The sequence below is a fragment of the Phyllobates terribilis genome, unplaced genomic scaffold, assembly GCF_046119375.1.
Source record: "Phyllobates terribilis strain yellow unplaced genomic scaffold, ASM4611937v1 Scaffold_3__8_contigs__length_932513732, whole genome shotgun sequence".
NCBI lineage: Eukaryota > Metazoa > Chordata > Amphibia > Anura > Dendrobatidae > Phyllobates > Phyllobates terribilis.
In genome coordinates this window covers 158,339,985-158,354,139 of record NW_027362763.1, presented here as the reverse complement: position 1 = coordinate 158,354,139, position 14,155 = coordinate 158,339,985, and the positions used below count along the sequence as shown (strand labels likewise).

Here is a 14,155-nt window from a genome sequence, read left to right as displayed (position 1 = left end):
TGCTGCTGGAAGGCTCTAGCTGCTGTTCGAGCTGTTAAGTCCTTGACGGGGACGACAACCAAGAACCGGGAGTAGTGATCCACGATGGTTAGTGCGTAGACGTAGCCACTTCTGCTTGGGGTCAGTTTTACATGATCCAAGGCTACCAGTTCCAACGGCTGCCGGGTGACGATGGACTGCAGGGGAGTCTTCTGGCTGGCACGGTCCTTCCTTCTTAGGTTGCACGGGCCACAGTCTCTGCACCACCTCTCGATGGTTCCTCTCATGCCCACCCAATGGAACCGCCCGCGCAGCAAGAACTCCAGCTTCTTCCATCCGAAGTGCCCAGCTCCGTCGTGGTATGCCTCCATCACCATAGCTGCGTCTCTTCTTGGCACCACTACTTGCCAGATTAATTCATGCGTCCGGGAGTTAACCATTCTGTGGCACAACTTCCCCTTGTAAAGGAACAGTCGACTCTTCTCAGCCCACAGTTGCTTGGCTTCCTCCGGAGCGTCTGGGTCAAGGCGTGCATCTGGCCGAGTCAGCATCTCCTTTACCAGTCGGACGGTAAGGTCACTGTCTTGCGTCTCCGCCCAGTTGTAATGAGGTAAAGGGTTGAACGTAGCGGATTTACTCCTTACACGGTGGGAATACTGGATAGTCCCATGACGGTGGAATGCGGGGAGTTCAACTTCTTCCAGTCCCTCTGAGTCTTCCCCTACGTCCGGTAGATTTGGCATCCTGGACAGGGCGTCCGCGTTGGTATTGGAGCGTCCTGCCCGGTATTTGATTGTAAACTCATAGTTGGACAAACGGGCCATCCATCTCTGCTCTAGGGCACCGAGTCTTGCTGTGTCCAGGTGTGTCAACGGGTTGTTATCCGTGTACACAGTGAACCGGGAAGAAGCGAGGTAGTGCTTAAAGCGTTCGGTGACTGCCCACACCACTGCCAGGAACTCTAGCTTAAATGAGCTGTAATTTTCAGGGTTTCTTTTGGTGGGTCGCAGTTTTCGGCTGGCGTAAGCAATTACCCGTTCTTTCCCCTGCTGAATCTGGGACAGTACGGCTCCTAGCCCGATGTTACTGGCGTCGGTGTAGAGGATAAAGGGCTGGCTATAATCAGGGTATGCCAGGATTTCATCCCCCGTGAGGGCCATCTTCAGCTGGCGAAAGGACTCTTCTTCCAGCTTCTCCCATCTGAAGGGTGGCTTCTGGTTCTTGGCCTTCCTGGACTGGCCTATCAGGAGGTCCTGCATAGGAGCTGCCTTTCTGGTGAAACCGGGAATAAACCTTCGGTAGTAGCCTACCAACCCGAGGAACTGCCTCACTTCCTTTACGCTGGAGGGGCTTGGCCATTCCTTAATTGCGGTGATCTTATCAGGGTCGGGAGCCACTCCGTCAGCACTCACCACGTGTCCCAGGTACTGCACCTTTGGCTTCAGGAGGTGACACTTAGAGGGTTTCACCTTCAGGCCATAACTTGCCAGGGCTTCGAACACTTCCGCCAGGTGTTTCAGGTGGTCCTCATAAGTCTTGGAATATACGATGACATCGTCCAGGTACAGCAGGACCGTCTCGAAGTTTCTGTGTCCCAGACAGCACTCCATTAATCGTTGGAAGGTTCCTGGTGCATTGCAGAGTCCGAACGGCATACAAGTAAACTCGCTAAGTCCCATCGGGGTGGTGAATGCGGTCTTCTCCCGGTCCGCCTCTGCTACAGGAACCTGCCAGTACCCGCTAGTGAGATCCAAGGTAGAGAAGAAGTTAGCAGATTTTAAGCAGCCAAAGACTCCTCTATCCTTGGTAAGGGGTACGCATCCTTGTGTGTGATTCGGTTGATTTTCCGGTAATCTACACACATTCTCATGGTGTTGTCTTTCTTTTTGACTAAGACTAGTGGGGCTGCCCAGGGGCTACAGCTATCCTTGATTACCCCAGCCTCCTTCATGTCTCTAAGCATCCCCTTGGCGTGTTGGTAGTGCGCAGGGGGTACGGGTCGATACCTCTCTTTTATGGGAGGATGGTCTCCCGTGGGGATGTGGTGTTCCACCCCCTTGACTCGCCCGAAGTGTAACGGGTGTTTACTAAACACTCTCGTACTCTTGAACCACCCGATAGACTCCCTGTTTCTGATGGGAGGGAGTGGAGTCAGTACCCAAATGTAGTTGCTGACACCAATCCTCCATTATTTTCTTAGAGCCGTTACCTTCCTCCGGGTGAGATGGAGGCAAGGGTTCCACAGACTGTATAGAATTTTGGTTGATGGTGTATAATTTGGCTAGCGTGGCATACCGGGGTAGGTACACTTCCCGCTTCCCGATATTTATTATGCGAACGGGCACCCTCCCATGGCGTACATCAACCACCCCCCGGGCTGTCAAAATGGTGGGCCTACTGTCTGAATAGGCTGGTTCTACCATTGCTTGGTAATCTCTACCTCTCAGACCAATAGCTGCCCGACACCAAATCATCATTTCACTTTTCGGGGGCATGGCAATAGGGAAAGGGTCACACATTCTTACGCTACCAATCTCACCGCCGGAGAGTTCCACCTGTTGCCGTCGCATCAGTGCCCGGATCTCTTTCTGGAGCACTCGCTGCTGGCCGGAGCTGGCGTTCTTGGCAACCTGCTGTAAAATGAAAATCACCTCTGCAAGACAATTTTCAATCACATTAGTTCCTAGAGTTATCTTTGGGTGACTCTCACGCTTCTCAATGTCTACAATGATCAGTCCCTGTGCTGCCAGTTCGACTCTACCGATTTTAATGGTCATCTCTTTAAATCCGATCTGCGGCACGGGTTGACCATTGCTGGCGATGATACTCAAGTCGTCGTCAGGGTAGCGGGTTATATCCGAGTCATTCCAGTACTGCTTGAAGAGCACGTACGGGATGGTGGTGACCTGTGACCCGGTGTCAAGTAGGGCACTCATAGGAATGCCATCCAGTACCACAGGCAAGACTGGACGTCCTCCCACATATCTGTCGCGCCAGTTCGATGGGCCTGGTGATCTTTTTCCTGGGGGTTGGCCCTCTACCCCAGGTTGTGCCAGTTTAAAGGACAGTACCTTGCCATATGTCCGGGTTGATTGCAGCGGCGGCAGATGGGTTGTCCGTCCTCGTTGTATCGGTCGCTGGGTCTTCCTCTGGCCGGTGGGGTCCTCCTTGGTCGGCGCCACGGGATGTCCTCCGGTCCGGATGCCAGCTGGATCTTCCCTGGAGTGGAAACCTGTAAAGACTGCACAGTTCGGGTTAGCGCAGCAACGCTTTTAGCTAGCTCTTGGACCTGATGGTGCAGGTCTGGAGCCGGGTCATTGTTCAAAGCCTGCGCATCAGCCCCCACAGGCCCTGCCGACAAGGGCGCCGCCTCCTGGTGGTAAGTGATAGCTGGGCGCCTGTGGGTCACAACGCCACCCGGTGCCGGTTCTCGGAGCACCCGGATGGCTCTGTCCTTGAACTGTGCAAAGTCCAGATGAGGATCCTGTAAGGCTATGGCCCGCAACTGGGTTCGGTGGACATTGCAATATAGTCCCTCTATAAATTGTTCGGTCAACAGCCTGTCCTCGTTTCCCACGCTGTCGGGGTCGGTCTCCTTAATGGCTCTCAGGGCCTCTTGTAGGTTTAGTGCATAGTCCCTTATACTCTCATGTGCTCGCTGCTTGCACCCATAGAATTTAAGCTTAATCTCGGCTGAGGTGCGGGTATCAAAGGTGTCCCTCAGCCGGGTTAGTATCCCTGCGACAGTCCTCCTCCCAGGTGGCCAGGACTTTACCTCCCTTTGGGCTGCCCCGGTTAGTTGGGCCACCAGGATGCTCACTTTTTGCTCTTCTGTGAGGGGGTACACCTGGAAGAGGCTATCCAGCTTTTCTCTAAAGTCATTCAGGGTATGTGACTCCCCTGAGTATTGGGGTAGCCAGGCTGCTCCCGGGATATAGGGCATGGTGAAAGGCATGACTGCAGCAGCGCTGGCGCTGGCGGGGGTTGAGGCAGTGAAGCTCTCCTCCGTATCCGACATCTTCCTCCCCCCCAGTGGACCGTGGCCTACCTTGCGATGATCCTCTTCCGTAGGCCGCGGCTCCGCAGTGGATCGTCAGGGTCGAGGACCTTCCGTCGCGCTCCTGTGACGTCGGCGTCTGCTGGGCTCCTTCCAGGACCTTACGCAACATCCGGACGTGAGGCGGGGCTTCAGTTCTCGCGCGCCTTCGGAGTCCACGCCCCTCTTCTTCCCGCGCGGCGTCTTCAAGATGGCGTCCAACGGCGGGAAAACTCCACGGATGGCGGGAAGAAGGCAGAAGATGGCGCCGGATGGCGGGAAAACTTCACTACTGGTAAGTTTGAACAGTCTTTTTCAGGCACGCAGTACCCGGTGGTTGCGGGCACGAAATCCTGTCGACTACGCCAAAAGTTGACGCGCCCCTGGGCCTTCTGTGTCGTGCGGCATCGCGTGCACGGGGGCTTACCCGGAGCCGGATCAGATGGGGGTAGTAGTCTCGTGGCGGAACCCGGTCCGTGCCCAGGGAGTCAAACTAAGTGGCGAGTCTATTAGCAGTAGATGTTGGATGACTACGCCACCCGTTGAATGCAGCTTTGGAGCTGCCGCTGCAGGGCAGACCGCTGAGGCCGGTGGAAGGATGGTGCAGCGGGGATGGTATAACCCCCAACGGGAGGGGTATGGCCTCAGGGCAGCCGACGTGGATGATGGGGGTAGCAGGAACCACTCAGAGACGATGCGTGTAGTTCAGGGTCTTTACTGGTGACAAAGATAGACCCTCCCGGAGTACTTGCTAGCGATCGGGGCCTGGTCAGTCCTTGAGCAGATGGGATCTCCCCTGGCCAGGCGGAGTTGTAGGCCTTCCCAGCTAACTGTACTCTTCTGGCTACCTTGCTAGAGGCGGGTAAAAGTAGCCCACGTCCCTGAGTGTACCGTGTGGTGCTCACCCGTATGGCCGGTGACTCGGGGCCTTCTAATGGCTTCCGCTCCACGATGGCGGTGCTGGTCCCACGCGTGTGACCGTGCCTTCGGGTTTCTGGGTCAGAGGACCTGCAATCCCCTGCCGGTCGGTTTCTGCTGCTGGGTAAGGATTAGTCCCCACAGCCTCGGACTCCGGGTCCGGTGATAACTTCTCAGTCAGGGCGAGCTCTACAGCTGCCAGCCCCTGACTCCTTGTAGCACTGCTCCCACAGAGCTCCTGTTGTTTCTTCCTATGCTGCTTCTCTTCTCTACTCTTGTTCGCTCTCTCTCTCTCGACCCTGCCTCAGCCCCAGGTTTATATAGGGGAAGTTCTTCCCCTCCCAGGACTGGGCAGGAGGTGTGGCATGCATAAGATCCCTGACCAAGAGACCTCCCACCTGCTCTCAGACATAATATTGCTATTATTGTGGAGACCAGACCCCTGGGGTGCCACAAATGCGCTGCACTCGACTTTTTCTAGCAGTCCCACAGAGAATAAATGGAGCAATGGTCGGGGGTCCTATCTGCCAAGCCTTTTCGAAAAAGTACAGAGTTAAGGATATGCAAATTGTCTCTTCAGAAAGGAAGAGGACCAGAACTCTAGTGTCACCTAGAGGAAGTAGCAATCCTAAAAGTCAATAGTGACCCTTTAACGAGCCTTGTCACATTACTTAGGATATAAGCCACATAAGGCTCGTTAAAGGGTCACCATTGACTTTTAGGATTGCTACTTCTTGTAGGTGGAACTAGAGTTCTGGTCCTCTACCTCTCTGAAGAGACAATTTGCATATTTCCCAGAGGAGCATTGTGGCTTTAAAAGTTTCTTCACAATGACATGCTTAACATGTCACTCTCCGCAAGGAGAAATATTACCCCTTAGATACCATTTGACGCCTCTCACCCAGCCAAACCAGAACTCACACTTTGCACTGATGAGGGACAGTACCCTGAAACAGTGTCTGCAAATTGAGTTTCTGGCTTATATCTTAAGTCATGTGATAAGGCTCGTTAAAAGGTCACTATTGACTTTTAGAATTGCTAATTCCTGTAGGTGGCACTAGAGTTCTGGTCCTCTTCCTCTCTGAAGAGACAATTTGCATATTTCCTAGAGGAGCATTGCGGCTTTAAAAGTCTCCTCCTCATGACATGCTTAACATGACGCTCTCCGCAAGGTGAAATCTTACCCCTTAGATAAAGTTAAGGCTAAAAATTACTTATATTGCTGATTGGGGCAGGTCCCAGTGGTTGTACCCCAACTGATCAGTAAGTTAACACCCATCTTGTGGATAGGCGATACCTTGTTTTCTCTGGACAAGACTGATGGACGAAAAGAAAGTGTAAATCTTCTAATGGAGATGCTTCAAACTAGCCACGGTCCAATCAGAAGGCTGCAATAGAGACTTCAAGAAAAAATATATATAGAAAAAACTCTGAATGGTTATGTGTACACAGAACTCATTTTGCTGGGCAGAATTTCCAAGTTTTTGAAAAGTATTTGAAGAGTTTCCCCTCAGCATCTTCTTAGTTTTTGGTCTAAAAACTTAGTTGGAAAACTGTGCACATGACCTATAAATACTTGAAAAACTGAAAAACTCTTTAAAATAGTTACAGGAAATTAAAAGCTCCTCAAGGGAGGAGCATTTCCTGACACTATTGTATTTCCACTAAAACACTCACTGTTTTTGAGCACCTCAAAAATAAAATAAAATAAGAAAAAGAACTCTGCGTGCACATACACTTACGTTATGTGCACACAACATTTTTTATTCAAGTATTACTATCAGAGTTTTGGGTTGGCTTGTTTTTTTTTGTTTTTTTTTAAGAGGAAGATATTTCAGGAAACACCAGCATTTAGCTTTTTTCCCCTGTTCATTTCCCGAGTGCTTTTACAATTTTTTCTTGTTTGCCGTTTTTCAAGCGTTCTTTTTTGTTTTGTTTTTTACTGCCATTGTCTAATTTTTTTTTTTTTTTTTTTTTTTTTTTTTAAAAGCCATTCAACAATGAAGAAACCTCTGGTGGTTTTACCAGCAAAAACCGTCAAAATGATCAAAAAGACGCCTGAACTTTCCCATTGACTTGTACTGTAAAATATAGGGCATATTCCGAAAAAAAACGCTTCGCTCACTTTACCCTCTTGGCATCTTTGAACACCTGAAACAGTTAAAAAACACTCAAGAGTCTGAACGTATAACTGCTAGTGCTTTTTTAATATAAATATGATCATTCTTTGGAGAGTTCAGTTAAGGGGAAAGACATTTCGGAGTGGACCCATTGGAAATATGTGCACATTCCCCTACACATTAAGTTCTATCGCTGCAGGTCTTTGGGGACAAAATACTACGAGGTTGTGAAAAGAAGAGAAGTGGATCTAAAATGTCTGATGGTGCCAAACTTAAGGATCCATCTTGATAAATTGGCTCTTTTTGCTCCACTTCCTTCCAAACCGATATATCCTACAACTATTGATAAATCTCTCCATGTGTTCGTTGTAAAATGACTCTGCTCTGCCACATCTGTGCGTGTAATAGAGCGGTGAAGCCCCTGGAAAGGTTTTAATACGGCCAATGATGAGACAGATATACAGCGGGGATCCCCGGAGATGCGGATCAGATTACTCTGCAAATCCACAGTTGTTTCCACATTCCACATCCTAAAAGATACCAGGCGAGCAACCGTCAGGGGAATACGTGTAGATCTTACGCATGGTAAAAGCTAACAAGCATGTGTCATATGTGAGTGCAGAAAGCGTACAGATGGAGCAGATTTTATTGTAGTAAATGGGCCCCATTACCATGGAGGATCCTTATCTGACAGTAAATCTCTTCTCCCAAGATGCGGGACAAATAAATATTAATAAATCCATAGAAACATGTTGATGCAATCTCCTACATTTGATATACACAAATTTACTTTTTTACGGCATTATGTATATTTTTACTGCGTACGATCTCCAATGAACGAGGGGACCACAACACAACACTTCATACGGTAGACCAACATTTCCAATACCAACGCACTTGCTTAGTTCTACTTGGAACTGCCGTAGCTGTGAATGGAGAGAGTTGGAGGCCTTCTCTCCCACCACTGTGGTCAGGGCAAGAGTCAGATTGTGTGGTTTCGGGGCCCAAGTTTTGGCGAGAGATTTTGGCCCCAGAGTTGGGACCTACATAGTGTCAGACTGAGGAACATTGGGAGAGAGCTTGATTCTGAGGGCCCACCTTTCATCTATACAAAACCAATGCATTATTATTAGGGATGGGCAGACTGGTGGAAGTTCGGGTACTGTTCTGGTACCTGACCCAAACTTTTGAGAAAGTTCGGTTCGTGTACCAGAATAGTACCCAAACTTCCACCAGTACCCCATTGAAAATAATGGAGACCCGAACTGGTAAGAAAAGTAAAGAAAATCTCGCCCTCTCTCAAACTTCGAACACAGCACCGGACCTTCAGGGGAAAGTCCGTATTCGGCATACAGGCCCGAACATTGACTGTCCAGTACGAACACCAAACATTTCTGTTCAGTTTTTCCCATCTCTAATGATCATTAAAAAGGTCTTTCGGAACTGAACTAATTTTCATCAGGCACTGTATCAAGTGGTATAGCCGTAAGCCCCCGGCCCCACTATCAGTATTTGGTCTGTATTTTTTCTCAGGAGTGGGAGCCAAAACCAGGAGTGGGTGATGAATGCAGAATTGGTGACTTATTTCTATTATACCTTTTCTCTGATTGTTCCTCACCTGATTTGGCTCCCACTCCCGAGAAAAAATACTGACCGAATACTGACCAAATACTGATAGTGGGGCCGTTGCCTAAGACACACAGTGTTAGGATTCGGCTCTGCTTGCTGATTCGATCAGTTATCACATGATTGCTCAGATACCATTGAAATCCAGATGGTGGCACCATCTCCTCTCTCACTCAAGAGCCCCATAGATTGTGCAAGGTCTGCAATATAGACTTTCCTGAAGGATAAGCCAGGGCCCACCGGAGGATTCTCCTGGTCTCCGATGGGCCAGTCCTACCCTGGACCCACATCTTTTAGACATTTGTGGTATTTCTCCTTCAATAACTGAGATGCAGTACCAAGGACGGCCATTCCACAATATAAACGGAGCTGTGCTGTCCCAGCTCTTTACATCCGGCCGCCGTTGAAGCTGCGAATAGCCAATAAGTGGAAGTTCTGAGTGGCTGACCCGCACTGATCCAATACGGACAACCTATGCGAAGGATAAGTCATCGATTTATAATGCCTAGACAGTCCCTTTAAGAGAATATAAGTCAATTAAAGTCAATATTAATATTGCCGAACAGTTCAGAATGACTTTTCGCGGCTGCAGATTACACTGGTCACAGATTGTACCCATCCTTCGTACAAGTTCAGCCAATAGGAAACATTATTAAATAATTTCATAAAAACTATATATTGTAAAGGAAGAGAGATTTGTTAATACAGGGCAACTGGAACAAAGGTGTCCAGACGCGTGCATGGCCCACACTACACGATGGACTGACCGCAGTGTATTAGATACAGGTGCAGATAAAAATAGACAAAATAAAACTGGTGCAACCATTGTCAGCTGCTTAGCTACTACGCCCCCATTAAACACCCCCCCCCCCTAATTCTGTCTTACTTGTCATAGAAGTCTCTTACTGGTTACTGTACATTGTGACATTAACAGGATTTCGAAGACAAAAATTAGATAGGGCAGAAGTCATGCAGTATCTTCATGCCAGCACTACTCTTATTAATGTCATCCAAGTAACAATAGTGCTGGCATGCAGCCAGTGCGTTCTTTTTGTTTTTCGTCTCTTTAACTGAAAGTTAAGGCTGAGGCAATATGGCAATTTTGGTCTCAACACAGATTCTGCTGCCGCAGCATAATACAGGAGAACGGAGTCTCATTGCAACCCACAAGATACCACACGAACCAGTCGCACAGCCGATGCCAGTTTGATGATTTTCAGCTTGGTGCAATATTTTGCAGGTCGCACGGCATCTCCATTTATCTGCAGCATACAGTGATCTTTGGGGTTGTAACCAGCGCCACAGGCAAAGTCACCTGTTGTCCCAGCCGAAATGAATGGATGATTTTGCAGGAGGACAGCTGCTCCATCTGCATAACCACAATTAGATGTGCGATTTTTGGCCGAATCACTTCGCCTGGCCTCGGGGTGCTTTCACATTGCATTTAGGTATCCATTCAGTGGCCCCATCGGATTCAACCGTATGCGCTGACAGGGCCATAGACTATAATGGTGCCGACAGAGGGAACGTGCGCTCAGACTTGCATCATTTTCGGGTGTATAGCCCTACCGGAGGTGGACACCCAGACGCAGTCTACTACGTACTAGTGTACGCCTGAAAATGATGCACGGCAGAAAGCATGTTCCCTCTGCCGGCACCATTATAGTCTATGGCCTCGTCGGTGCTTACGTCCAAATCCCGTTTTGCGGAGGGTTTAGATGTAAGCCCCAACGGGGCCACTGAACAGGTGCCAAAATGCAAAGTGAAAGCGCCCTTACCCTAAAGACCCTCCCACAGATTAGACTTACATCTCCTGAACCTGCCAATATCAACAGGTTTGGATTACAAATAAGCGTGACTGAAGGCCCCTAATAGTTGGGGGACATCCGGCATGTCTGATTTCAGACTAAACGATCCTTCTGATCTCTAAGAGATAAGCAGCTGCCAGAAATGTCTGGCGGCAGCTTTACCCAGGAACACTTACTGCCAGACAATCCGACAGGTTACTGTTCAGCCAACGTCAAGCTAAGGTGGTTGTGGGCCAGGACCCTTCTCCCGGATGCTCTAGGCCGACATTTGGAGTCCCCTGCATCCTTGTACATTGAACGCCATCTACTCCATATACATGCAGTGCCGCATGTTAGCGTCATACACACTTGTGCAGCAAGTCTTGTTCTAGCAGACAATGAGTATTAATATATAATAGTAAATATATAGATCAACCCACATGTTTGGAGGTACAGTAAGATCTCACTAGGAGGACATACGCAGGGCTCTATGCATAAATTATTTTTTTTTTTAATGTATATAATTGTGAAATACATTGAAGTCACTAACTTGACGGCTGAGCGCAAAGTACATGGCAGCAAATCTCTTTCCAATATCACTTTCACCTACTTATCACTGACCGGCTCCTCTCCTACAACCAGGAGGAATGCCGCATTGTGCGGAGTCTTATTACAGAGTCGCCCCCACTGAGAAGGCTGAAAAGTTAAAAATTAATGAGGCTTCACTTACAGAGAGGAGCCCCCCTGCTCCCAGCAGACCCCGCTACAGCACACAAACAATGGGTGACCAAAAAAAGAGCCCACAAGGGGTCAGATCCTAATTTCTGACCTTTAGATAGTGGAGCCAACTGTTTAACATTAACCCTTGCTGCTCCCCCCCCCTCCTCCGCCAAAGGACCTTTTTTAAAAAAAAAAAAGAAGTTAACCCTATAAAAGTGAGATTAAACTGCCAGAGACACACAAAGACTCAACCGCGAGCAGAGGGAAAGTACAATGCATCATAATGTATAGGATTCAATGACTGCTTCTCCCCACAGACAGGAGATAATCAGTACAGGCGCTAATTCCCACTCCGACACCAGTCAGTCCGTGGCCAGATCATCCAGATTATCTACTTATATGGAACTTTTTTGCAACTTTACATTGGTTTCAATTCATTATACTTTTCGCACTTTTCTTCGCAGTAAGTTTTTAAGGTCTTTTTGTTATGGCCTTTGTTCCATTTTGGTTCCAACTTTTTCAGTCTTCATCATTTTTAGGTTTTCCTCATCCAGATATTTTCCCCACTTCAGACTTTTCGAAAAGTTGCAATTTTTTTTGCACTCTAGTGTCCTACCCTAGCACAAAAGCCGTGTTATTGGGGCTTTTTTGCGGAACAATTTACGTGAATAAAGCAAAGGAGAAAAAAAAAGGGCAAAAAGTCGTCTTTATATTAGCGCCAAATCAATCACACAATCATGCGCTATTCTGAAAAACTTGATGCAAAATCCACCGGGGGGGGGGGGGGGTGGGGGACTTAATAAAATAAATAAATAACCCTTCAAACGCTGAATTGGGGCCTGTGTGTTACTGATCCTCGCCATTTTAAAGATCTCCGTTTGCTGTTGGTGAATGAGAATTTATTATTCTTTGCTTATACATATTCCACAACGCTCACAATCTACATTCCCTATCAGTATGTCTTTGGAGGGTGGGAGGAAATCGGAGAACCAGGAGGAAACCCACACAAACACAGGGAGAACATACAAACTCCTTGCAGATGTTGTCCTTGGTGGGATTTGAACCCAGTACCCCAGCTCTGCAAATCAAAAGTCTTAACCACTGAGCCACCATGCACAGTGGTTAGCACACTCAGTAAATTATTTTCCCAGCTGACCTGCACAGGAACTTTTTACCTCTCCTGGTACATAGTAAAGGACTGCAGAGAGACTTGTGACCCTGATCATAAAGCATAGTTCACACTGGATACAATCGCAGCAGTAAACCCCAGCAAGCAGATATCTAAACATTAGAGAAGGACTGAACCACAAAGTCCAGCAGAAAGTTTCAAAAGTGAAGGATTATATGTAATAACCCACCCAAGTCCCACCATAATAACGTCTCATCCCTTCTCGCTCAGTGACTTACAGGATAGTAGTCTGGGGTGACACAGTGGGTACGTTCTCCAGCATCAGATGCATGCATCTCACCGTGGTACGGAAGCAGAGACACCGGCTGGGACAGGAGCTGCTCTGCTGGGGGAAAGCCAATAAAATCCATGCTGCAAAGGCAAAGCACATGCATCGTGCTCTGCAGAGCTCCATGCTGGCCACACTAAGGGGGCGCCGGGAGGGGAGCGGGCAGATATAAAGGAAGGGGAGCCGAGGATACCGGGAGGCAGCGCTAGCGGCACGTCCTCCCCTCGCCCACACAGCTGCACTCTGCGCGGATTGCTGCGGGACTGTACCGAGGAGCGTGTGCGCCGCTGCCACCTAGTGGACGAATGCGGAACTGCACGCGATCTGTGGGCATTCCTGGCAGACACAACTGCTGGCATGCCCATTATAATATAGGATTTCATTCCTCCAGACTGTTGCATTCCGATATATATATAATCTAGGATACTTACTGTAAGTGTCTGCACTGCATGGATTCCCATCATTGCCTTCTATAATGCACAGAAAATGCCAGGCCATGTATTGTGCCAACATGTACCACACTATCCAAGGGCTCATACTGCACACACTAAACTTCACATTTAGTGGAAGGAGAAAGTTGGAGTGGCTTGGCCCACAGTTTTTAACCCCTTTACGTCTTTTTCAGTTTTTCCTTCTCTTCTTCTTCTATAGAGCTATCCCTTTCTTGATTTTTCGTTACATAGCTATTGTCTTTTTGCAGGACGAGTTGTAGTTTTAAAGGACACCATTCATTTTACCATAATATGTACTGAAGAATTTTGGGGGAAAAAAAATCCAGGTTAGGTAAAATGGTGAAAAAAAATGTAATTCCGCAAATTGTTTTTTTGGGGGGTATCATTTTTGCAGTGTTCACTCTGTGGTTAAAAAATGACCTGGCTAGGTAATGCATCAGGGCAGTATTATTATCGTGACCCCAAACTGATAAGATTTTTCTTTTATATTTTAGTGATTAAAAAAAATTAGAACTTTGTAAAACTAATATGCTGTCTGTCGCCATTTTCTGAGAAAAACTTTCTTTTATTACTCTATAGGTAGAGCTGTGAGAGGACTTATTTGCTGTTTTTTTTTAAAGCAGGAGGTGGCTGCGCTGGGTGCGGAATAGAGCTGGAGTGACAGAGGCTTCAGAGCTACCATAGCCATTTGCATATCAGTTCAAACACTGTTGGAGGAATAGACTGGCCATGTAAAGGTGTCATAGGACTTGTCTTTGAAAGAGCTACATGCATATATAAATAGTTTGGTGGGGTGAAATCCTGCTGACAGACTCCCTTTAATAAATGTAGACCTCTATGTCTTGGGCCATGTCATGTATTTTGCCCCTGGTCACTTTACAGTCAACACAGGTAACTTATCTGGTTAATTTCCGTGTGTGCCATCTACATTTTCAGATTCAGGTTGAGGTGATGTCAAGTGTGCCATGTCATAACGCAAACTCAGCAGGTCACATAATACAACCCCTGGCAAAATTTATGGACTCACCGGGCTCAGAGGATGTTCATTCAGTTGTTTAAT

The 14,155-nt window shown here is 47.9% G+C and overlaps 1 protein-coding gene across 2 annotated transcripts in view; it reads right to left on the bottom strand.

The window, feature by feature from the left end:
- PXDN (peroxidasin) overlaps positions 1–12,904 on the bottom strand; it is a 143,627-nt gene extending 130,723 nt beyond the window's left edge. For both annotated transcript variants that reach the window (XM_073674228.1, XM_073674229.1), the window contains exon 1: positions 12,594–12,904. In XM_073674228.1, the coding sequence (XP_073530329.1) occupies positions 12,594–12,769 (176 nt within the window). In that variant the 5' untranslated portion in view covers positions 12,770–12,904. The remainder of the gene's footprint in view (positions 1–12,593) is intronic.
- Between the last annotated feature and the right edge of the window lie 1,251 nt (positions 12,905–14,155).